The sequence below is a fragment of the Haemaphysalis longicornis genome, unplaced genomic scaffold (assembly GCF_048455015.1).
Source record: "Haemaphysalis longicornis isolate Haplotype H1 unplaced genomic scaffold, Haemaphysalis longicornis Haplotype H1 scaffold_5, whole genome shotgun sequence".
NCBI classification, from domain to species: Eukaryota; Metazoa; Arthropoda; class Arachnida; order Ixodida; family Ixodidae; genus Haemaphysalis; species Haemaphysalis longicornis.
In genome coordinates this window covers 40,508,526-40,533,830 of record NW_027526385.1, presented here as the reverse complement: position 1 = coordinate 40,533,830, position 25,305 = coordinate 40,508,526, and the positions used below count along the sequence as shown (strand labels likewise).

At 46.7% G+C, this 25,305-nt stretch overlaps 1 protein-coding gene across 1 annotated transcript in view; it reads right to left on the bottom strand.

The window, feature by feature from the left end:
- Positions 1–25,305, bottom strand: part of LOC144138090 (4-pyridoxate dehydrogenase-like) — a 156,844-nt gene that overhangs the window by 19,521 nt on the left and 112,018 nt on the right. The window contains exons 9-10 of the mRNA XM_077670182.1: positions 23,634–23,814; positions 15,489–15,708 (exon numbers count right to left, since the gene is read on the bottom strand). Coding sequence (XP_077526308.1) covers positions 15,489–15,708; positions 23,634–23,814 — 401 coding nt within the window. The remainder of the gene's footprint in view (positions 1–15,488; positions 15,709–23,633; positions 23,815–25,305) is intronic.

Here is a 25,305-nt window from a genome sequence, read left to right as displayed (position 1 = left end):
ACTGACGTCGTGAGCTGCCGTATTTACTAGATAATAATTTACTAAATTCTAAGCCGATACTTTAGAACAGGTAAATACAAACGTGATTGGTCCAATGAGTATACAAGATTTATATTCAAGTGCAATTAGTCGTCGCCAAAATAGAAAATTGACACTGAGTTGCCTGCAGAGTTTTTAACGCTGCCTCGAAGCTTTGTTAAAAAGTGTATTTAGCCACTAGTATCCGCGGTTGTAGCCAAGCTAAGAGCAAGTTACAGGCCGCCATTTTGAACATTGTTCTCCTACTTTCATATAGAACTGGGAGAAAAAGTACACCGACTTGGTGCCGCTATGTGGGCAGGAATGTCGTTTCAGTGCCGGGTTTAAACGGAAAGCGTGATGGCGGCCGAGAACTCGTTGAACCTCTAGGCAAGGCCACAATTTAGCACTTTTAATAGAAATGTCCACATCATCGGGAGGTTGCGATAAGCCTGGGATTCCATCTCGGAAGGCTTGACCGAAAAGCTTGGCTTTTAGCTGGCTATTCGGGAGCGCCCAATACTTCGGAAATATCGAATACCTGCTTTCGGATCTAACTGAATAACGAATAAAGCAATCCGATCAAATATTAGACAACACCGAATATTCGCCGATCCCTAGTAAATAGTTGTTTCTTGCCGCCTCAAGCCTCTTCTTTCAATTTTTCTGTAGTTGATGTAGGATAAGGAGGCTGTACCTAAGCATGCAATCCACATACTTGTTGTTCAGCCTAACATTCCTGCCTTTCCTTTACTTTTTCTCTGTCTCTCTAACCATTGAATTTGCAATCACTGCCCTGCATGAACCCGCAAGACATTTCAAAACCTGAGTTGCAGAAGAACTGCGGGACCGCAACTGTTATGATCTGGTGACGAACGCAAGTTGTAGTGTATTAAAACTAAAAACAAAACCTTTGGACCCATGCATATAAAAGTGTGCGGCCGCCTAGTATCAGTGCATATTGATCGATATTTTTCCTTGGTAAGGCCATGACTATGCTTGTATCAGGAGAAAGTTGAGGGCCGCGGCCTTGGAGGTAGCTGAATATGTTATGGAAGGCTTTTTGTAGGCGCTGCTGTTTAGGTCGACGAGAACGTGGGGCACATCAGATACAGATATCATCTGTATATAGAGTGATCTTTACTCCATGTGGCAGGATTCGCTTGACTCTAATGAAGGTCAGGCTGAATAGCAATAGCCTTATTATGGGACCTTGTGGTACGTCCTTTTCTACAGAGTAGTAAGAAGTGCGGCTGTTTGAAACAGTCATAAAAAGCTGGCGGGCTGTTTGGACTAGATATAAAGCTGCTGTCCACCAAGGTAATCCAATATCCATGCGTATATCATGTCCCCGAGACCATGGTCTTCAGGAGCGGCAGGACTGCTGTTTAGAGGACTGAGTCAAAGGCAGCTTTCATAGCGAGAAAAATGGCAGATGGTGTGCAGCCAGGATTGAGTGATGCTTCGATGGAAGACACTAGAGCGATTATGTTATCTACCGCTGATGTGCTCTGGCGGAAGCCAATCATTCCTTAAGGGAAAGTCTTCCTTCCGTGAGGAAACCAGACCAGCCTTGAGTACATCATTCATTTCATTAACTTTCTAAACCAACTGAGTAAAGCTGTAAGCCAAAAAGATGCGTAATTTAAGGCTTCGTAAGGCGCATAGCCTTTGGTACTCAAGATAAGTTCTTGGAAATTGGCGGTGCTTAGTTAGGCTGCGTGTCTTTTCCCGCCCCCAAGATGCAATCGCATCAAGGAGTTCGTCCTTACCTGTCTGAGCTGCCACCCATCTAGTCGTAGTGCAGGTAAATTCGTACCAGTTTGTACAGTTCCCTTGCTCAGGGAGTGTTGATTCCGAAGCGTTGAGGACGTTTATCACTGGACAATGGTTCTTACTCTTGTTTCCACGTCAGTGGCCCATGTAAATAGTCTAGTAAACTGAGCTATGCTGAATGACAGGTCAATGCCGCTGTCATCCGATGGCTCAACATTAGGGCTAATTAACAAATCAGCCCGTTTCTTCCCTCTTATATTTGTTTCCGTGCTCATCCATAGTTATCTGCATTCAAATTACCACAACCTATGTAGGGAACGGAAGTAGTGCTAATAAGATTGTCCAGCCGTGAAACGTTGAAAGAAGCGTCTGGTTCGAGGTACGTGTATATACAAGTGAAATTTTCACGCCGATAACAGTTGGGCCACAAATATACTCGTTTGTGTCGTCTCTATGACCGAAGAACTTGGCCCAGCGCCATTCTTATCCTTAAAATTTCGTATCCCTAAAAACACGCTATTAGCGGGGACATGCGCGGTTACTCACCTCAGAGATACTGTAAAATTAACATGCTCAAATTTCTCCTGAGGCATGTCTCTAACAGACGCTTATAAGCCAACGGCCACAACCCATTGAGTACGTTAACACATACCCAAAAAGAACAAAGGAGCTGCGGTGATGAAGAGGCTCTGTGCTTGTATCGCATTCCAGGTAACCCTGCTTCAAATCTTATACAGCGCAGAATTACCAATTGTTTTAGCTTATGTAGTTACTTCGTTTGTAGGAGCTTTCCTGAGAAATGTTGCAAAATTCTGATCCTTCATTCATCCGCGTTTTATTTTTGAGCAGTCGGTTATTTCGTGTACCGTCAGTAGGCAATTTTATGCACTATATGTCTGCTATTAAGAGTGCTGTGGACACCGCATTTTAAAGAAACATGGGTAACCAAAGCGTTCGCATTGAGAATGCAAAAGCAAAACTATCAGGAGTGTGGAAGAGCAGCCGACAATACACAAATCGCAAACCTTTTCAGTGCAGAAAAACAGGGCTAACTACATCTTCCATAGCAGTTTTTTCGCGTGGTACCCTATTTCAACAGCGTCTTTCAGGGCCATTTGGAAAGAGCCTTATAAGCATCCTTCTATATAAAGCATCGATATAGGCTAGCTGGTATTTGTAATTCTGACCCACAGTTTTTTGGCGGTCGAAACGACGGGACCGCACCAGCACACAGTACACGCACTTGTGCCCTGCTAGCATATGTCCTGCGTGCTTTTCTCGCCCCGCTGTTTCGACCCCTAATCTATGGTGGCACAATCCGTCTACCCAATAGAACGTGTATAATAGTATTCCTTTGATTTGCAGAACAAGCAGAAGCGCTCGCACTTTCATTGCTTATAGTGTCGCAGAAATGGTAAGGCACTCAAAATGAAACGTTTTGACCAAACTTCGGTATAAAGGCAAGGTATTACCGCTTTCTCATTTAAGACAGTAGCTGTTCGTAAGGTCGTCAGCACAAGAGTGACCGGAAGCTACTAAGTCCAGGTGTGGGTGGCGGGCGTTCTGCTGCTGAACCCAAGGACGCGGCTTCGACTCCCGGCTGCGGCGACCGCGTTTCTGGTGGAGGCGAAAAGCGAAACTGCCCGTGTGTTCGAGATTTCTGCGCACGTTAAGATCCCCAGGTGGTCAAAATTAAGCCGGAGCCCTCCACTATTCGAGCTTCATAGTCTGTGTAGCGTCAGTGCGTTAAACCCCACAATCAATCAAATCAAGTGCAGATTTTTAGTGACAGCAAATTGTCCATCTCCGGCATAAACGTTTTCGACGGTGCGAAGAATGCTATGAAGGCCGTAAGTTCTGTAGCCACGGAAAGTTGCAAGTTGGTCTTTATTCGATTGGGTAGACCGTAACATTACTATTATATTGATTGATTGTAGGGGTTTAACGTGCCGACGCAACGCAGGCGATGAGGCGCGCCGTATTGGAGGGCTCCGGATTAATTTTGACCCCCTGGGGATCTTTAACATGCGCCGAAATCTCGTACACACAGGCGCTTTTGCTTTTAGCCTCCATCAGAAATGCGGCCGCCGCGGCCGGGAATCAAACCCGCGACCTCGTGCTCAGCAGCGCAACGCCTTAGCCACTGAGGCACCGCGGCGGGTAACATTACTATTATAAGTACAGCACCAGTAGAACAAGATTTTACCGAGTGTTCTATGTACAAACTTTGGAGTTAGAGAGAGAGACAGAGACACACAGAGAGAGAGAGAGAGAGAGAGAGAGAGAGGGGGGAAATGCTTATTCAAAAGGAGTAGAGGTCGGTCAGCCTGCAAAAACGATCTGGGGTCTGCAACTTCCCACTGGAGGGGGAGGGGGGTACTCGGAATAAAAAAGAAAGGAATTAATATGGAAGGTATTGCAAATGACAATGAAATTGACAAATGAACTATGTAGAAGCAGCAAAACCAATAAACGTCTCACATACAACGGGGCACTGAATCGGATGACTGCAGTCACTTCTCACCACATTATTATCGTCCATAAAACAACCATCGAGACATTAGTGTTAAATTTTGTTGCAATCGAGAGCCGAGAATCCAGAGAAAGGTCACTAAGAAATATAAGCAGGGCTTTAATGGCTAAACGTGTTTTCCTGTTGTCAGTCCACCTACCCAAGATCTTATGTTTGGATAGAGTGCGAGTGTCGAAGTGTAGTAATGCTGACTCAAGGTTCTTTCGCTGGCTATAGTAATTTCTACACGCGCTACGGAAATGTTCGATAGTCTCAGGACAACCACCCGGAATGCAGCCCAAGCTGTCCTCCCGTCCGATTGTGTGGAGATACTTCCAAAACAATGCTACTCCAAGACGCAGCCTTTGACTTCTGCAAAGTGGAGGAGCATGACTGAGCCAGACCTTTCGCCCTAGATGGAGCCTGTGAAGGTGTTCATGTCGATTCTGCGGGTACAACTAATGCAAGACTGCATGTTTTTTACTTGCTCAGTAGAGTATCGCGTTAGCATCCTGCCTTGTGATGGGTACAGCCAAGAGAGTTCCATTGTGGCGTGCCTGCTTCTACATCCGCCAACTCATTTCCAGCGATAACGCAGTAACTTGGTATCCACTGAAGCATCACCGTGTGGCCCTTTTCACTCAACTCTTTAAATAGGATAGCGACATCAGTGGTCAGCTGATCATATGCGCCTCGCTTAATTGGGTGCCTTAGTACCTGCAGCGCTGGTTTGCAGGCATGAAGATTGTCCACGGCTGTAGCCCTTCACAAGAAATCGTGCGGAGTGCATCGCGTAAGCTGACCAATTCTGCTGCGGTAGACGACGTCCTACGAGCAATTTCGAAACTTTGGATCACCAGGCACAACCACTGCCGCTGCCGACGAAGACGCCGCTACCGAGCCTCCAACGAAAACATGCGACGTCTCCCCGTACATTTCACTGATGTAAAATAGTAAAAGTTGTCTTAAGACCGAAGACAACATGTGGGATTTTTGGCCGATCCCAGGAATTGATAACAGCACCTGTGGATCAGGTACAACCCTTAGATGCACTTCTGAGATTTTGGCGACTGCAAATCTGGAGGGCATCAAATGTTGTTGCGCCGAAATACTTCTGGAGTTGGTTGAATTCTTCCCGTCCCTGAAAACACTCGACAGTGGATGACACTCATGTCTTGCCACATGTCGGAGGTGCACACGAAGAGGTTCTTGCGTGGGTTCTAGACTTCTAGAACCCACGAGGTTCTAGACTTCTAGACAAGACTTCTGGACAAGACGTCTTGTCTATACTTCTAGACATGAGGTTCTAGACTTGAACTGGGCAGGCTCGTGCTTTTGCGATCGTTCCACGTGTTGATATGCACCGAGGCAACCCTAAACAGATTCGTACGGCTTGTTCCTGTGCACTTTGAAACACGCGTAGTGACGTTGACCGAAGGTTACAAAATACAGGGGCACTGTATTGTAAATAGCCAAAAAAGAGCGCCTGGTAAAGACGCCACAGCGATGGAACTAATGGGCCCGATCATTTTCCTGCCATATGTTAAACGATGTGGGTAAAACTTTGTAATTTCCTTCTTAGTGTAGAGACATGTTTTTACCGTGACCGATCCCGATCAAATGTCAAGTCGAAAAAAATTGTGACGCGTGACACATGAAATAACAGCCCCTTAGAGCTTTCACGGGTAGCATTTCATGTGTTTTCTGGTAAATGCCAATGTTGCACTTTTTGACGTTGAACTTTTGAGTTCCTGACGGCGTAGGTACGTGAAGTGGTCGATACTGTTTTCTGAAGTCGTGCTTGCATGTGAAGTCGCGTTACACCTGATGTCCATATGCATATGTCATCCGCATAGGCAGATATTGACACTATTTTAGGAAGCACTTTAGTGATTCCTATGACAGCCAGGGTAAATAGCGTAGGGTTGAGGACTCTTCGTTCTAGCATACCGCGAGTTACGGGGTGATCGGATGTCACTTCATGAAGCGTGGACATGAAAACCAACCGCCCGTGGAGATAGCTCGTTATCCACTGATGCAACCGTCCTCCAATACCTATGGATTCAAGGGCATCCACAATGACATCATGGGAGATTATCAAATGATTCCTTGTTGTCCAGGATAACGGCAGCTGTCAGACGACGGCGGTGTTTCTCATTCTTGACGGAAGCGACAAGGTCAATAACGCTGCCTATTCATGAACGTTCTTTGCGAAAGCCTGTAATGGCGTCTTAGTATAAGCCACGCTTCTCCAGAAACCATTCCAGACGAGCGAGGACCATACACTCCATCGCTTTGCTTACACAGCTAGCAAATGTCACTGGCCTGTAGGAAGAAATGTCTCGTGAAGTCTTGCCAGGCTTCACGACAGCCACTAAACTTCTTTTCCAGTGGTTTGGGACAGACCCAGAGCACCCGTTGAAGTTGTAGAGGTCGAACCCAGCTTTGTTTTCTTGCGTGTCGAGATAAAAAGTGCATGGTACGTTATTCCATCAGGCCCAGGAGCTGTAGAACGAGGCGAAGCAGAGAGCGGTACAATGAGCTCGTGAAACGTAAAAGCACGTCTAGGCGGCTATCAGCAGTTGGAGGCGCACAGCAATGTAATAGAGCCATGCCTGCAGCATGGTTACTTTACTTTAATGCAGAAGTATTCAGCAACATTGTGTCTCTGCAGTTCTGGTATACGGTCAGAGCTCAAAATGGATGCTGCTGAGTGGGTGTAGACGGCAATGCACGAATGATATGCCATATCCTAGGAAGTGGCTTCCATGGGTCTAATCTGGAGCAGAAGAATTTCCAGCGCTGTCGTCCAAGCTTCTCTAAGTAACGCTGCACAAGTGTGTGGGCTCTACGAGACGCTCTGATGTCAGAGACAGCTTTTGCCTCTTGTACCTCCTTTTAGCACGACTTCTCACAGCGCGAAGCAGTTGGTACAAAGCATCCCCTGGATTACCTTAAGAGGAGCATGCGGCACTGTTCGATAAATCCCGGGTTGCCTGGGGAATTCTCAGTTAAAATCAGTCACGGAGGCCAAGCTATTACATGACAATTCAACACAAGACCGAAAGATCTGCCAGTCAGTATAACGTTGTACGCGTGTACTTGGTGAACCTTGGTACCAAGTTAACTGTACATATGTGGGCGCGTGGTAACTTCCGTAGGAGTCAACATCAGCGCACCACGCGGCTTCGGACAAAAGGCGTCTAAATATAAGTGCGAGGTCTAGGCAGCTGCTGTATGTTGCGCCCTGGAAAAATATCGGCGAACCATCATTGAGAATGTCCAAATCATGATTGTGGATAAAGATCGCGAGACGTCGCCCTCTTGTGGTGTTCACGATGCTTCCCCAGATCTCATGGTGCGCACTGAAGTCACCTACAATGATGTGAGGTCCAGAGCAGGCGTCAATAATCATGTCCAAGTGGTTATCATCAAATCGTGCACGGGGTGACACATATCCAGCTATCACTGAAAATGTGTTGGTCTTACATTGCACCGTGACAGCAACATATTCATTGCTGTTGTGGGCTGGAACGTGGTTCTTAACATAGGTCAAGTCAAGGAGAACACTTTGCTCGAAATTTAATTCGGATCCGACGAAAATTGTTCTTATTCAGATAGACGAAGTGACGTGATATTTGGCTCACAGATCACAATAATAGGACAGTGATATTTCAACACCCTTTGCTTGAAGTCTTCCAGGCGACATTTCAGACCACCAGCATTCCATTGGAGAATGAAGGACTGATGAATTCTTTCCTGCAGGGTCGGTGGTTGCAACACCAGGGCCGTTTGGATGGTTGTAAGTTGAACGGGGCAAAAAAAATCTCCACATCATCCAGGTTTGCGCAGGTGTTTGCGCAAGTGGTGTTTGAAGCCTACCAAAAATCAAACGCAGGGCAGCTATGAGCTGCTTCAACATCGCTTTGGTTCGCTGATATGTAGTCGAGACTTGTCCCCTATCTTTGTACGTATCAGGCAGTGTTGTACACGTTCCCCTAAAACAGGAACGAGAGCTTGTTACTCCCAAATTTTGAAACGAGTTCCCGTCACAAGTTCCTTTATTGCGAAAAGAACGCGTTCCAGTTCCACTTCGAACATTGGAACTTGTCGTTACATTAACGTTACATTATAAAATCCGAAGATTTGTACACAAACAATCATGTCATCCAACTTCTTACTCTCACTCAAACTCCCAGGCACTCGTCAAAGTAAAAGTATAACAGAGGTTGAAACCGACCAACTAAAGCAGCTCTGAATGCTGACCACCGCATTTCAGGCAGCCTCTCTCAGGTATTGTCCATACCGCTCGATACGAAATTATGTCCAACAATGACGAAATTCCTGTCCTTTGTCAACACGACGCGTGCAATACAAAAGGACCTGGCACTCACGTCGACCCATTCTCGCCAGATCAGCGACAGAACGCGCCGTGACAAACTGCACGCGTACTCTAACTTCGAGCAGGACAACTTCCCCTGACACTGCGGTGCGCCGAAGTCTATTGAAAGCCGTTGACCATACTAATGACCTCACAGCAAGCGCAACCCCCAGACAACAATGCACCCGCGCCTCGCGCGCACTAATGGAGTAATTACCCCTGACAATGTATTGATACGGTGGTGTCACAAGGGACCGCACAGCGCCGCTCTGACTTCGACAACCTTTTCCCGGCAAGGAACAATTCTATCTGCCCTTATAACTCCTTTAATAGCAGTAAAGAAAACACAAGACAAGAGTGAGAAGGACCAGCGCTACTTAACAACTGAATTTTAATAACAACCAGTGGACATATAAATATAAACGAAAAAGTACATGCTCAAATGTCTAGGAAGTTTATCGCCTCACTGCACAGCCTCCAGCGAACTCGTCAGGTCGGCCGGACGCGCATCCTGGACTTCTCGGACAAACGATGAACGGGGAAAAGCATCCTCGCGGCTACGCTATTCACCATTTCGATCGCAGCATAAGTTCAGCCGGCATAAAAGCAAGCACAAGCGGTGGCCCGCTGTGTGATTAGTCTTCGCCCTTTGACCTTCGAGGAAGTACGTTCCGCTGGAGGACGGGCAAATTGGCCAGCTTATAAGAAGAGAGACAAAGTAGAGACTTGTGGATCTTTGTACTCGAGCCATGGCATCAAAAACAGCCAACTGCTAGCGATGTAACGTTTGCAGAAGGAACGCCGTTCCTGCCCTTCCTTCATAAACCTAACGAGTTACCGCTACAGTCCCACCGACCGTTAATGGAACGGTAGGGTTCTTCTGTTCCTCCAAAAAGGAACTAGTCCTAGGAACGCCGTTACTTGGAATGCCGTTCCGTACAACACTGGTATCAGTTTGCCCCTCTTTTTGATTGCGTTGAGTGTGACGTTCTTTCAGGACTCGAGAGTATAGTTCTCCTTTACGCTGCTTTGCTTGTAGATGCAGAGGTGGCTCTTTTGCGGATTCAGTCGCATTTGGAGGAAGTGGCAACTCAGGTGACTGCATTTTACTGGCGAAAAATAGACGCGGACGAAGAAGAAGCACACAGGACACTCGCTAGTGTCCTGTGTACTTCTTCTTCGTCCACGTCTATTTTTCGCTAGTAAAATGCAGTCAGATAACCAACTAGCCCAACTTTATGCCTTAACTCAGGTGACGTTGAGCAGTGTATTTCTCTTGGACGCTGCTTTAATTGTAATGGCTCTTGTGCGGACTCAGTCGCGTTTGGAGGACCTGGCAGCTCAGGTGATGAATGGCATGGCGAACCTTGGGCACCATCCTTCACAATTGCTGATTCCAATGTGAGCGCCAGCCATAGTTACTAGCTTATCAATAGCGTCACCCTCCCTGCAATTATGCTGAAGCAGCTCCAGGCCTAAGTGATATCTGGGACGCGCTTGTTTCTTCTGTTGTTCTTTTGTCCCTGCCGCCGGCATGGTCGGTCGTGTACTGCTATGGGCAAAGGAACGCCTTCTTTTCAATTATTCCGCTTTGCCTCGCCATGCCACTTCCACCCCCCAGCCTTCACGCCCAGCCCTCACATCTGGCACAGTCGACGGCCGGGCCTCTGTGGCGCTACGCAGCCACGCAAGTACGCCGACGCTATAACTAAGCCTGCCATCGTCGTTCGACAGCCGCACGCCATATTGTCTTCCTCGCCTGAACGTTTTGAGCCATTCGCTCGCTCGCGTCCTTGTGCGCGTCTCCGTGCGCTTGTTGGTGGACGTGGCAGCAAGAGTGTGTTATGTGAGTGACCGCTTCCGTACAGTTAGCCGACTCGGACGGATATCATGCCGGGAATTGTGTGGGAGCGCCTCGACCCAGTGACGGTGTCGCGTCTTGGCATCGACCTCATACGGGAAGAACTGGCACGGCGACAGCTGGACAGCTGGACGACAGCTGCCCCGTAAAGCTCTCTGATGATCAAAAGATAGACTACCTGCTGCAGGGTTTGCGTGAACAACACATCATCGCCGCCATAGCAGCCAGTCGTCCACCCACGGTAGTTCATTTCATCGCCACCTGTTCTAGCCTCGAAAAGAGCGCCAAAGACCTCCATTCCAAAGCAAGCCCGCCACCAGTTGGCAGTTTTGTGCAGCCGTGGAAGCAACCATTTCGTGCCTGTAAACTTGCGGAGTGTCAGCCGCTTCACCCTCACCCAGATTCATTGCCACCACAGCCTTCTAGAGGTTCACAAAGAAGGCGCATTTCTGAGCTACCCACTGAACAACAAGAAGCCGCTTACGCAGCTATCACGGCACAGTATGGTGCCCCTGCTTTTCGTCAGGGCCAAGACCTGTCCCAAGCCGTCTGCTACGAATGCCATGCTTCAGGGCACCTGGCATCCAAATGCCCTACTCTCGCAAGCCGCTTACCTCCGGCGGTATCGTCAGTGCCTCGAACCACGCCGAAGACACAGCTGCCTCCAGCACTGCACAGTGCACGCATTATGCTTGAGGGCTGGCAGCAGCAATGCCCTTTCTTCAACGCAACCGTCGTGAGAGTCGGTGAATGCGAAGCGTTTCCCGACCCGGGATACAAACTGACACTGATGTCCAAAGCCTTTGTGCCTGCACGCATGGTCACCCCATGGAATGAGCCCCTCCTTACTGTTGTCGGAGGAGGCGCCGTGATTCTTGTTGGTTCTGCTTTTTTACAGATATGGATTGGCCCAGTCAATGTAGTTGTTGAAACTGCTGTTTTAGAGGAAAATGTACTCCCCCTGATTCTTGGTGAGGACTGGTTCGCGGCAGCACAAGCATGCCTCATCTTTTAGCCACCGAAACGAACGCAGTTTCAGGATACAGCCACGAATGTCGGCATTCTCGCAAACCGAAAGCTAGCCCCAAGAATGCAAATGCTGTCATCCCATTTAGCTGAGTCCTTTTTCCTCGATCCAGCTCTAGTTCCAAAAACAGCCGGCAACATGATCCTTTGCCCTCAAGTAGTAGCCACAAAAAGTCGAATCCACGGGTGTTCAACACCCCTCCCTCCAGACCCGTTAACAACTTAAAGCAAATCCAGTATGGCCAGAATCCCTTCAACGGTCAGGGAGAGTCCAAACTGTTGTTTACCCGCCCGCCAACTTCCTCCAATCTCGCCAAAGGCATAAAGCAAGTTCAACATGCTCCCAACGTTGACAACGACCACAAAAAGTCCATACTATTGCTAAGACAACCGCCCACTAATTTCAAGCCCACGAACAGCGCCAATCAGCCACAGCTAGTGGAACAAACACCCACGGAACCACAGTTAGCACCCAACTCGCCGCCATATCTGGTACCAGAAACGACAAAGGACAACTTGTGCCAGTGCCAGGCCAACCACTTCGTGAGTGTTATCGACTCTCTTCAGCTGGATGAAGCCCACGCCCGAACTTCTGGCAGCAGCACAGATCCTTCAAGGCTTGGCCACAACACAAGCAGGGACTGTCTGCTTAGCGCGCGGGGCATGCTGTGTGCCACACGAAGCGCGACCAGGGTCATGAAACTGCCAATTTGAGAGGCCGTCGCCAACCTCCTGTGCAAGTACGACTGTCGCGCCTTCAACGAACTTCGAAGCCAGGGCAAAGGCCCTTACCACGCTTGAGTTTGCATCGAACTGCCAGTGGAAGGAAGCAGCAGAAGGTACACTCACCTCGCTAGTGCAGCAACAGCCCCAACGTCTACAACGCACTCGACGGCTGCCTAGTCACCTAGACAACTTTGGGCTCGAGTGAAGCGTGCAGCAGTGTTTCCCTGCGTGTGTGAGTTTGGAGACCGTTGTAGACAATCTGTGAACATATTTGACCAGGAGAAGTGGTCACGCAGACTGGGGTGGGATGTGAGCGCCAGCCATAGTTACTAGCTTATCACTAGCGCCACCTTCCCTGGCATTACGCCGACGCAGCTCCAGGCCTAAGTGAGGTCTGGGACGCGCATGTTTATTCTGTTGTTCTTTCGTCCCCGCCGCCGGCGTTTTCGGTCGTGTACTGGAATGGGCAAATAAAAGCGTTCTTTTCAATTATTCTGCTTCGCGTCACCATGAAACTTCAACGCCACAGCTTTCACGCCCAGCCCTCACACCAAAGATGGCTATGTTAGGAAGGGCTGTTTATGAGATGGCTTTGGAGCTTCTGGTGGAGATTCATGCCCAAAAAGGAACGCCTTCCGTCGATGTAACTCGCGCACGCGAAATGGGCATGCACTGTAGCTGGCTTCGTTATCTCCACCACAATTTGCACAGGTAACGTCACTCTTGCAATTCATAAAGTTATGTGGGCTTCCGCAACGTTTCCAGTGCTGCTCACCTCTGCACGATTTCGCGACATGGCCATAGCGTTGACACTTGAAACAGCGTGAAAGGGACTCCGTGTAGGCGGCAATGACGTGCCTTGTAAACCCCAAACTGTTCTTTTCTGGGCGTTTGAGCTCGGCGAAAACTTCAGCACAACCGCGTCGGTCGGAACAACTTTACACTTATCTGGTGAAGAAGGATTCCGCCGCCCAACGCGCCCTACGTGGGTGACCCCCTGCGGCTTGAGGTAGGTTAGTAGCACCTCTTCCGTGTGCAACTTGGGGGCGCCTTGGATGATGCATGTGTTCTGCATATAGGAATACGGCGCCTTGATCTGTGAACCGACTGCGGTTTGGTGCCTTGCCGAGCAAAGACGAGACGGCAGACAAAAGGGCGATTGGGTTCTTGCGCCTTAAATCTTAGCCCTTTTCCACCGGAGACAACAGTACGGATATGACAACAGTTCTCCGCTTGCGATGAGTCGTGACCTTGAATCCCTCTTGATATTTGTCAGCCATCTCCGTAGAATTATCTCCTTCTTCACTAGATGTAACTTGCTTACAGGACGGAGTACCGACAGTGGAGTCATGGACGTCGCCTTGATTGGGTCGCTTGCATGGTGGTTCCACCGATGCGACTTCGGAGCTCTTTTTTCCAGTTGTACCTTTTCCCGCTGCAGCCAATGCAGCTGCCATGCTGCAACCACCACTGACCTCGCTTGATTTCCGGGACCTTCTCAAAGCGGTTGACTCAGATGAAGTCCTATGCGATGCGTAAGGTCTATAACTCCGTGAGGAGGTTGGCGTTCTTGTAGAACGCCAGAAATCTTGGTAGAAAGAACGAGAAAACGCGAAAATTTACGGAGCGGAGGCGCACAGCCGCTTGTCAGCAATCGTACTCTTCTTTTTATTAAAAAGCCAGTTGCTATAGTGCCCCTGTTTATAACACTTCTCTCGAATAATAAGGCATACTAGAGGCTACACCACACAACCAATAGGGAGAACGGTAGCACGGAAGAATTCGCAAACGCACTTATTAGTGCCCTTAAACCGCACCTTCAGTGACCCCTTCATTTCTGTTGCCCACGGCTTGGCGCAACCTTTCTTTGCATACTTTAGCTGGGGGTGAAATTAACGAACGCTTGCTCCAGTATAAACAGAATTGTTGGAAGTGAAATATTTGAAATATGCGAAAGCGCCGGTGACCGATTCTCCTAATTCTTTTTCCATGTTCCCTCCACACTGGAATAACACAAAAAACACTGGAAAACAACACCCTCTCCAGCAAAGCTGTCGCATCTGGCACTTTCCATGTGAGTGCTCCTGTTTTTTATCGGAAAGAAGCGTGCTCTTGTTCTCGGTGTGGAACTTCGACTCTCAGCGGCCCTTCTTTCCGAAGGACTGGAGGAACTGGTCTTCTTCTGTGACATCAGGGCACAAGGCGACAGAAACGCTCATATAACCACTGAGAACGGCGCCGGCGCATGAAAAACTGTAGCGTAAAAAATTAATAGCAGTCACCAATTGAACGTGATGGCTCTAATGCTGGTAGCCCCTCCCTCGGAGATGTTTGTACGTTTTACTTTCCTATGCTTGCTTTCTCCTCTTTCTCCATTTATTCTTTGCCAAGGTGCCGCATGGCAAGTTAGGTTATGGTACGGTTAACATTATTGCGTTTCTTGTACCGTCTGTGAAGGTACAGCCTCCAAAATTTTTAATAATATAGCGGGAGCGACGACCGATCGGCTTGTCGGCGCCTTATCATGGTGTTCACAGGGAAAATAGGAGAGGGTGCGCGCACGCCCACGAAATTATCCGTTGTGGTTGCGTCGTCTGCTCTCCTGCTTTTCTCAGGGTAACACCCCCCCCCCTCCCCCTGTTTTTTTTATCTTGCAAGGCCGTGTCGCTGCCGCCAAAGGTAGCTAAGTAGCGTGGGGCACAATGTCATTCAGATGCAGTGGCAGGGGATGTGCCACTCTCAAGAAAACAGCGTAGCAGACGACACTCTAGAGCAGATAGCCCTATGCGCGTGCGTGTACTCTCGCCTATTTCACTGCTGGACACCGTGATAAGGCCCTGACATGCCGGTCGGACGTCGCTCCCGCTATATTATTAAAATTTTGGGAGGCTGTACGTGGTTTAAATACGCATCTACACACTATCACTTCACGGCGTCAAAAATAGAGACCATGCGGTATGCGACAAAGACGCCCGAGAAATAAGGTCAAATAGCCATCTTGAGAAACTGGCTTTTTATGAACAAAGCCGACAACAGTGTATCTACAAAATCTAAAAAAAGGCAGCATATTATGCGTTCTGCTCCCTGGTTTCAACGTATGAAACGTATGAACTATCGAGAATACGATAACATTGCTCCATGAAAGCGGGTGCGCATGAGATAAAGCATGTTCAAGTTGTTTGACTTACCTTAGTCTTTCGTCAACAACTGACCTGTTGTGATTGCCCATTGCGCATGTACAGCAAACATGCATACCTGGAAACCCCCCGTATTTTAGGAAACATTGTAAGTACTCTTCGCTCCAAATGGTCATGTTTTCGCAGTACGGAAATGTTCCATTCCAAACGTTAGCACCAATATCCTCCATTGCCTTCGTAGTCTCGAAAAGTTTTTTTACCTTCAGAATTCCTAGCCATGAAACAGAAGACAAAAAAACAAGATAGTAAGACATAAGTTATTGTTGCACAAAGCGGGAACAAATCTTCAATAAACGTAGTATCATTCCGTAACTTTGGCTTCTAAAGGCACCCTGCAACACTTTTCTTAACTTTCTCTAAATCCTGAAAGCTTTGAGAATGTAGTCCAGAAACACATTCAGTACCTAAAATAAATGGTCACAAATGGTCAATAAATGATCAGAATTACTGCTCTATGATCCTCGGGTAACTTTGAAACTCGCTCTAAATAATTGTCTTTTTCGCGGTCCTGGTGTTCTTCAAAAGCTCAAATTACGCCGTTACAGCAATGCAGGGGCTATTTCCCGGGCTACTTACAGCTTCAGGAATAAACGCTTTCAATAGCCACTTCAGATAAAAACGCTTCAAAAGCAAATCAGAAACGGAAGGTGGGTCTCTTTCGAGGAGCACATCACTCAGGGCCGCTTTGGTAACATAAACTAGAGCTTTGACAATGCTTCCAGACGCGAAGGAAAAAGTGAAATCGTCTGTCTAAAGTGTTAAAGAGTCCCTTTAGAGAGGCCCTGCCACACCTTTTAAGATTTTTTCCTAAGTTCTAAATGCATAGAGAACATAGTCCATTGACACATCCACTACTTAGAATAGAGCGCCACAAACTACCTCAACCAAGAATTACTGCTCTATGATCATCGGATAGCATAGAAAATTGCTCAAAAAATTCCTCTCTCTTTCTTGGTCTTAGTGTGCTTTGAGCACTCGAATTACGTCATTACAGCGTGCACAGGCTATCGGCCGGCTTCCCTTGGGTACGAAATTCAAGCGTAAAAATTCAGAAACGTGACGAACGGGACAAAGACAAGCGCTTTTTTGCGCTTGAATTTCGTACAAGGGATTATCAACTAGCTCGAACCCACACTTTGTTAAGTTATATTCCTTTACGTTGCAGCAACAAACGCATTCGATGGCCACTTTAAAGCAAGTGGCAACATAAAAAAAGCAGAAACTCAAGGCGGCTAGTTCTGCTGCGACGAGCAAATCACAAAGGGTACCATGTTGGGCTAGTTGTTGGTGAGATACAAAGGAGGGAACAACGCACATTTTGACGAAGGACGGACAGAAACACAGTACAGCGCTTGTGGTGTGTGTTTCTGTCCGTCCTTCGCCAAAATGTGCGCTGTTCCTTTCTTTGAGCAAATCATCACTGCTCCATCCTTGTGATAACTATACATTTCACAATTATTTAAGAAGGAAGGAGTGAAACCGTTTGTAGAAGGCATTGCGGACTCCCTGTAACATCTCGACTTATCAACGGCGTCCTTGGGGCGAGTACAGTTCCTGATGAGAAGGTTCTATTCGAAAGCTCTAAGAACATGAAGCCTTTTTTGTCTTCAAACCCAAATGGTACTCCTGCTGCCTTACGTAAAGTTTCTAACGATATCCTCGTTGATAATCTATCTCTATTTTGTAACTGCTTAACGAACAAAACATTTCCTGCTACATAAAAACTTTACATAATATCATCATCATCATCAACAACAACAAAAACAGCAGTCTGCTTCGTCCCACTACAGGCTCAAGGACTCTCCCATTGACTTCCAACAGCTTCTGTCCTACGCCACTCGAGTCCACTACTGTCCACCTAACTTCGCTATTTCATGCTTCCATAGTGTTGTTGGCCTTGCCCTTCTTCTAGAGCCATCTGTTGGCATCCACTCTATCCCCGTAGTTACCCACCGGTTGTCGGTTCGTCTCACGACATGGCTAGCCCAAGTACGTTTCTTTTCCTTTACTTGAACTATGATATCACCAACTCGAGTTTGTTCCCAGGCACAGGATGCTCGTTTTCTGTCCCTAAGTGTTACTCCTATCATGATTCGTTCCATGGTCCTTGAGCCGATCTAACCTTGCTTTCCATTTGTTTAGTAAGATTCCACGTTTCTGCTCTTTATGTCATCACAGGCAGTATGCACTGGTTGTATGTTTTTCTTTTTAGCGAGAGAGGTAGCTTTTTTTATTATTTGGATGCTTGCCGAGTGCTCTTCAGGTCATACCCTTACAGCGCCGGATTTCTCTATCGTGGTTTGGGTCAGCACTAATAACTTTTCCGAGGTAGTTAGGTTCCTTTGCTTCTTCTAGCGTTTCGTTTCCTATGCTGAAAAGGGCGCTTCTACCATGCTTATTCCACATTAATTTAGATTGATCGAAATGTATGTTTGGCCCAACAGACGTGATTTCTGATTGTAGTTCCTGAAGCATTGCACGTGTTGTGCAGTCTCACACATCAAGGCTGTGCCCTCTACAAATATCAACTGGCTCAAGTATTCCCCGTTCATCCTTAATCCGGTTTATGCAGTCAAGCTTTCTAAATACCTTCTCCAGACATACTACGAACAGTTTTGGCGAGGTAGTATATCCGGGTCCTACTCCCTTTTTTTCGGGGGGGGGGGGGGGGAGGGGCGAGGAATTTATCCCTCTGCTTATAAAGTTTTATCTTGCCCATACATCCCTTATACATGTCGCCTACAGGTCTTAGGTAGGTGTCGTCTATTACCTGTTCGTTTAATGCTTTTAGCATGCCTGCGGCTTGTACGGAGTCAAACGCTTTCTCATAGCCTATAAATGCCATGTAAAATGGTTTAGTGTATTCAGCTGAGTTTTTTTATCTCTTGATTGACAACAAGGATGTGATCTATAGTTAGGTACCCCTTACTAAACACAGGCTGTTCTCTGGACTGATGGAAATCCAGGCTGTCTCCAAGGCGGTTAACTATAACTTGGTAAACAGCTTGTAAACAAATGATAGTAGGCTGATGAGCCTGTAATTCTTAAGGTCCTTGGTATCTACGTTTTCATGAATCAGAATAATGTTGGCGTTTTTCCAGGCTATGGGCACTTTTTGGGTCTTCTGAAAATAGTGCAACATTCTGACAATAGTGCAGCAAGCTTTTCCAGTACATCTCCTCCCTCCTTCAAAGGATCCACGGTTATGCCGTCGTCGCCTGCAGCTTTTACTCTTTTCTTGCCATTGAGAGCATATCCCACTTGCTCTTTAGTAACTAGTGGGACATCACCAGTTAAGCGTGTACTCTCAGTAGTTTCCATTGATGTAACGTCCCAGGAATACAGTCTGATGTAGAATTGTTTTGCTACATTCAATATTTCGTCCATGTTGTACGTAATGTAGCCCTGGTCGTCTTTGAGTGCGTACATTCTGTCTTTGCCGATGGCGAGATTCCTCTTAGTTGCTTTCAAAATTCCTCCTATTTGCAGCGTTTCCTTGATCACTGCCATGTTGTAACCACTAAGGTTGTTTGTTTTACAACTGTTAATTAATTTAAACAGTTCTGCTAACTCAATTTGGTCCACAGCACTTCACACTTTCACGTTGTTACGTTGGTAATGGGTCTCCTTATTTTCAAAGTCAGTTTTCTCTTTCCTTTCCTACATACTGCTTTCCCCATATCTGCTACAGGTTTTGTGATTGCCGTTGTTTGGTCGCCATTTACCCTGTATACACTATCCTCGTTCTCGTCTTTTAGAAGCGCACATTTCTTTTGGAGAGTTATTTTAAACTCCTTCGTCCTGGCTCTGACTGACTCCGTGCTGGGTTTCTTTCTCACCACGAGTTCCCTTCTTTTTCTTTTGAGGTTAATTCTTACCTTGCATCTAATCATCCTGTGATCGCTGCATTGAATCCTACTTGTCCCTCTACGTCCTGCACAATACATGGGTTGTCACTTAAAATGAAGTCAATTTCGTTTTTTTGTTGTACCTTCGGAACTTTTCCATGACCATTTCTTATTCTTTCGTTTCGAAAGATTGCGTTTAAATTCTTCTATAACACATTCCTTCCGAATATATCCTATCTTTAAGTCAGGGGACAGGACTGACCCAGCCAACTACCGGCCAATATCAATCCTTTGTGCCGCGTACAAATTTTTTTTGTCCGCACCACACGCAGTAATATCCTCGTGCGTGAAAAATGCGCTGTTACCTATCAGCATGGTTTCATGGTAGGGTGAGGAACGACAAATAATCTTGCTTTCTTTATGACACAGTCTTTTAAAGGGTTACAGTAAGAGGCCAGATTAACGCAGTTTACTACAATCTTAGTAAGGCTTTTGATGTCGTTGTTCACCCAGTGTTGTTCAAGAAACTGTTGCTCTGTGGCGTTAATGCTCCTTTAGTAGCCTTACTGGACAGCTACCTGCTTAACAAAGCTGCTACCTAAGTGTGGAGGCTCCAACTTCTGTCCATTATAGTCCAACCAGTCCGTTTTAGGTCCTCTTATATTTTCCATTTTTATTAGTGGCTTATCCACTGCCATTAAGAACTCATTTTTCGTTTTGTATGCTGTTGATATAAAGGTATACATAATGATTCATTCTATAGAGCCCTGCTTCACCTTTTAGCATGATATCGCGTAGCTCACACGCCAGTGCATTGAGCAGTGCCTATCTCTAAACCCACTAAAAACCATGGTCATCAACTACAGCCGAAAAACACACCCATTCCAATTATTATACACAATTCATAATGTTTTTTTTTTTTCTCTAAGGTTAACGAGGTCCCAAACCTTGGTGTACATTTTTACAGTACGCTCAGTTTTACTACTTTCGCTTGCTCCATTTCTAAAGCTTTCAAAATCAACTTACCTCGCTCAATTGGATTATTCACCTATTGTTTTCAATGGTTCGCGCGAGTCCTACACCAAGAGCTTCGTTGCTTTTACGTTGTATTTGCGTCTCTTTCTGCAATTTGTATCTTTGCCTTTTGGCGCAAATTTCTGCTATAATCTTTTTGTCCGGCTTCACCATGTTTGTGTCTCCTTCTATTTCATTTCTGCGCCTTAAGGATCGAATTACGTTAGCAAGCAGACTGACAGACGCCACAGCTCCCCTAAAATCACGGTTATACGCGGATGGTGCGCGTATGTTCAACTAAAGTCCATCCCGTTCACGCGTCACGCGGCAAGCACAATTCTTAAAGTTTCACGGTTGCAATTCACAGTTTTGTAAATTTTGTGTATCGCGCACGTTAGCCGCTCAAAGCACCAGATTCCCAGACAATCCTTTAACTGGGTGAGGGGCACCAAGAAAGGAACAAAGACGAAAACGTTTGTAGAGTAAGCTATACTGGCCAAGGTTGAGCAGTTTCGCGTGGACCTTGAAGGGCCATGCTGCGCATGCGAGAGGAGCATTGGACTGGATTGGATTGGATTGAATTGGATTGGATTGGAAATCGAATACAACCAATCCAATTGATTGATTGATTGTAGGGTTTAAGGAGCCGACCATGGAGGAAAGAAACGTTTTCTTTCCTTTATGGAGCCGACGCAACGCGGGCGACGAGGCGCGCCGTAGTGGGGGCCTCCGAATTAACTTTGATCGCCTGGGGATCTTTAACGTGCGCCGAAATCTCGTACACACGGGCGTTTTTGCTTTTCGCCTCCATCCTAAAAGCGGCCCCCGCGGCCGGAAATCGAACCAGCGACCTCGGGCTCAGCAGCGCAACGCCTTAGCCACTGAGCCACCGCGGCGCGACAATCCAATCCAATCCAATCGGAGTACGGGTGTGTAGAGAATTGGTTCTGCACATTTTTCTGGCTGCGCATTCCAGAGGAGCGACGTCATAGTCGCGGCAGATGCACTGGCGCCGGCGCGCGCCCTGCTGTGCGCCTCCGTTGCGCAGTAGCCAAGTCTGACACTGCGCCTGAGCCGCTTGATAGCCGTTTCGCGTGGCTCCTGGGAAACCGTTCTGTGCATGTGCGAGGAGCAGTGACTGGACTGAATTGGATTGGATTAGATTGCATTGAATTGGATTGTAAATCGTTTTAGCAGCAGTAAGCATGATAACTAGCTAATGCTGGAAACCTAAGAATAACCAGCTGAACCTCAGCTCACGCTACGTATATCCTGGCATAGCCGAGCTAAGACACTGGTATTTTTATCTACACAGGCAACGTGCGGGGATTGTACATTTGTTGTTTTTGTTGTTGTGGTGGGGGTTGTGCGGCAAAGAAACTGGCCGCCGTTGAAAAGAGTTAATCAATTAAAACATTTGTTGTCCGATGGGATTTCCAACCGAGAATCTACCGTAGCAGCCTGATGCTCTACCGACCCTGCTAACCCAGCACGCTGTGAGCATTAGAACAAAACTTGCTGCTGTTCCTCTGTTCGGCCATGGGCCCCCTTGGGGGAGTGGGCAGAGATCGCCAGCTTTTGGCGCTAATAGCGCAGAAGGAACAAGCAGGGTTTCGCAAAGCCTATTCAACAATCGCCCATATTCACAATTTCAGTCACGTGATAGAGCAGTGCGCGGAGTATACTCAACCATTATATACAGCCTTCAATGATTATGAGAAAGCATATTACTCGTTCGAATCCTCAGCAGTCATTGAGGCATTGCGGAATCAGGGTGTAGACGAGCGTTACGTTAAAATACAAGAGGATATCTAGAACGGGTTTACAGCTACCATCATCCTCCATAGGGAGAGCAGTAAAATACCTATAAGGAAGGGTGTCAGACAAGGAGACCCAGTCTGTGCAATGTTATTCACAGCATGCTTACAATAGGTACTCAGAACATTGGATTGGGAACAGGCGGGCGTAAGGGTTAATAGAGAATATACCGGTAACCTCAGATTTGCTGACGACGTTGCTTTGCTAAGTAACTCGGGAGACGAATTGCGAAGCATGCTTATTACACTGGGCAAGCAGAGTGGAACCATGGGCCTGAAAATTAATATGCAGAAAACTAAAGTATAGTTAAATAACCTCGATAATTAGCAGGATAAGAATGGGGTTGAGTGCATTCGGCAGGCATTCTCAGATAAATGAATGGCAGCCTACCATTGCCTCTGTAGAAGAAAGTGTAAGACAGTTGCATCTTACCGGTACTCACATACGGCGCACAAACATGGAGGCCCACAAAAAAGGGTTCAACTTAAACCGAGGGCGACTAAGCGAGCAATAGAACGGAAGATGATAGGTGTAACATTAAGGGGCAAGAAGACAGTGTTGTGAATCAGGGGAACGAACCCGTGTTAAGGACACATTAGTAGAAAATAAGAAGTGATGGGTCGGGGCTCGGCATGTAATGCGAAGGCACGATAATTTTTTGTCATTATGCGTAACAGTGTGGATCCCTAGAGAAGGCAAGCGTAGCAGGGGGCGGCTGAAAGTTAGATTGACAGACGAGATCAAGCCGTTTGCACAGATCAAGCCGTTTGCACAAGACCGGTGTAATTGGAGAGCTATGGGTCAGGCTTTCGCCCTGCAGTGAGCACAGATATGATGGTGATGATGATTGTGGTGATGATGATGATGCCCAGGTTACAAAATTCTAAAACTGTCAAATGGAAACGTGAAGTTGCAGAATAGTGCCTGCTGTATGATACCTTAGCGCGATGGCGCGTGAGTAGAACAAAGTAGAACAAATGGACACCAGTCGACAGAACCCTGAATCTAGGGGAGCGTGGCGTGTGCCAGCCTCCTTTCTAACGCAAATCGTCGTGTAAGACAAAAAATTGAAAGAGAAGAAACACACGTAAACACGTTGTAACAGAAACGAAAGAATTCGAAGAGATTCGCGCCAAAAATCAAAGAAGCGAAAGCTAAGAAACAGACGGCATTACTATGAGGTAGCAAAGAAGTTGCTCCGAAATTTCGGCAGGCTTCGGCCTTCGGTGAACGTAAGCAAACGTAAGTGCGCCGGCGAATTTTTTATTTACTCTTTACAGCGGCGGCCATTATCTTCAGTGGACAACAACAACCACAACAACGACAGTTTTCTGTGGGGTGAGGCATTCAGGCTTTCGCCTAAAAAGAAATCGCAATGCACAACATTTCAAGCTTCAAGTACATACACTTCAATTTCCTAGTAGGATAGAGTGCTACATGCACTTGTGAGACTTACCTCTGACCGTTCGGTCAATGTCTTCCTGAACGGACAGCAACTGCGGGTCAATCAGTGGTGCGTCATCAACGTTTGTTGAGTTCAGCTTGACAGTGCCACGTGATTGTGGTTGCACCATGGTTATCGTAGTCATAAAGCCGATACTCTTGTTAATCAAAGGCTTATAATATTTTTCGTATGTCTGATAAAAATAATATTAGAAATCACTTTGATGTATGTACATTGGAAGTAATTTAAGGCGGATCTATACTCTATGAATGTTCGCTCAAAAAGCAGAGCAGCCAATTAACGCTCATCTTTACGACTACAAGCCTACTGTAATATTCTTATTCAAACTCCGTTTCCATATAAAAGAGATTGCGCTCTACTAAATACAAAAATAATATTCGCTACGTTGACACCAACTTCACACTAGGAATTTCTCTGATTTAAAAGCAACACTGTTTGAAAAATATAGTGCATATGGACGTACTAGCCGATGGTGTCCATCTACGACCACTGAGAAACTAAAACAGCGAATATCCGTGCTGGGTGCGAATCCTGAATCTTGCCTCCATTGTTTATTTATTATATTGATTTATTTAGTTATTATTAATTTGTTTATTTACAATACTGCCAGTCTCCACAGAGAAGAACAGGCGGGCACTACAATGTACAGTTAGAAAGAACACTTGACACTTTGAGGATCGTAAAGAGGTAAATAGGTAAATAATAGGTAAAAATGAAAATCAGCAGCTTCGAACTTTATAAACAGCAGCAACTATGCACGCCATACACAAAGTGCTACATGTACATGCCAATTTTAATGCACTTAGACTACTGGAGTGTCATGTCCTAGATCTCCTAAGAAAAACGTCTATTTTTTAGTATGTGTACCGCGCCTGTCGCCATTCCCGATCACCATACAACAGTTTCGTTCCCGGTTTCGTATCACTGTGCTCACGGCCTCATCCTGGGATAAGATTTACTGTCAGATTGTTCTCCATCTGGATGCTGCACCTTGCACTGCCCTTTTATCAATGGCCGGAAACTATGGGCCGTATTCCCTTTCATTCGATTTGCACAAACCACTGGGCTGAGGGGTGGATTCCGCAATGCTTGAGTGTGGGGAAACGCTTTCAAGGAGCTCCTCAACGGGAGACCCGAGTGGAGGAAGGATTCAGAATACCAGGCTATGTCTCCTTGGCCGTTTGTGCTCTATCGACGGTGTCCGTGTGCCCTCTAAATCTGTGAGCTATCTCCTGTAGCTCTGTGGCCTACCTGCCTTTGGGCGTGCCGCAATAACTTCATGGTATGCCGGGGCATCTCCGAGTCATCTATGCTTGTAACAGAATGTGCGGCAGCTACTTACGTCCGGGCCTGTACCTCTCCGTTATCCATTACGTCAATGCACAGGACCAGCGCCGAAACTCACCGACCACGCTACCACCCGGCTAACTCAAGCTGCTTGGCTTCTCAGCGGGTCCTTTTAAAAGATGATAGTGTTTCTTGGGCTACCCAAGCGCGAAATTTTGGTCCTTGTGGCCGCCCGTCCGCCTTCCAGTTTTATACACCCGGCTTAAAGCTGAACTTATTATTCCACGAGAGCTATATATAGTCAACAATGTTTCAAACAGCAAAAACTACTGTCCTCGGCCATGATTGCTGAAGTTATGCAACGCCAAAAGATCGT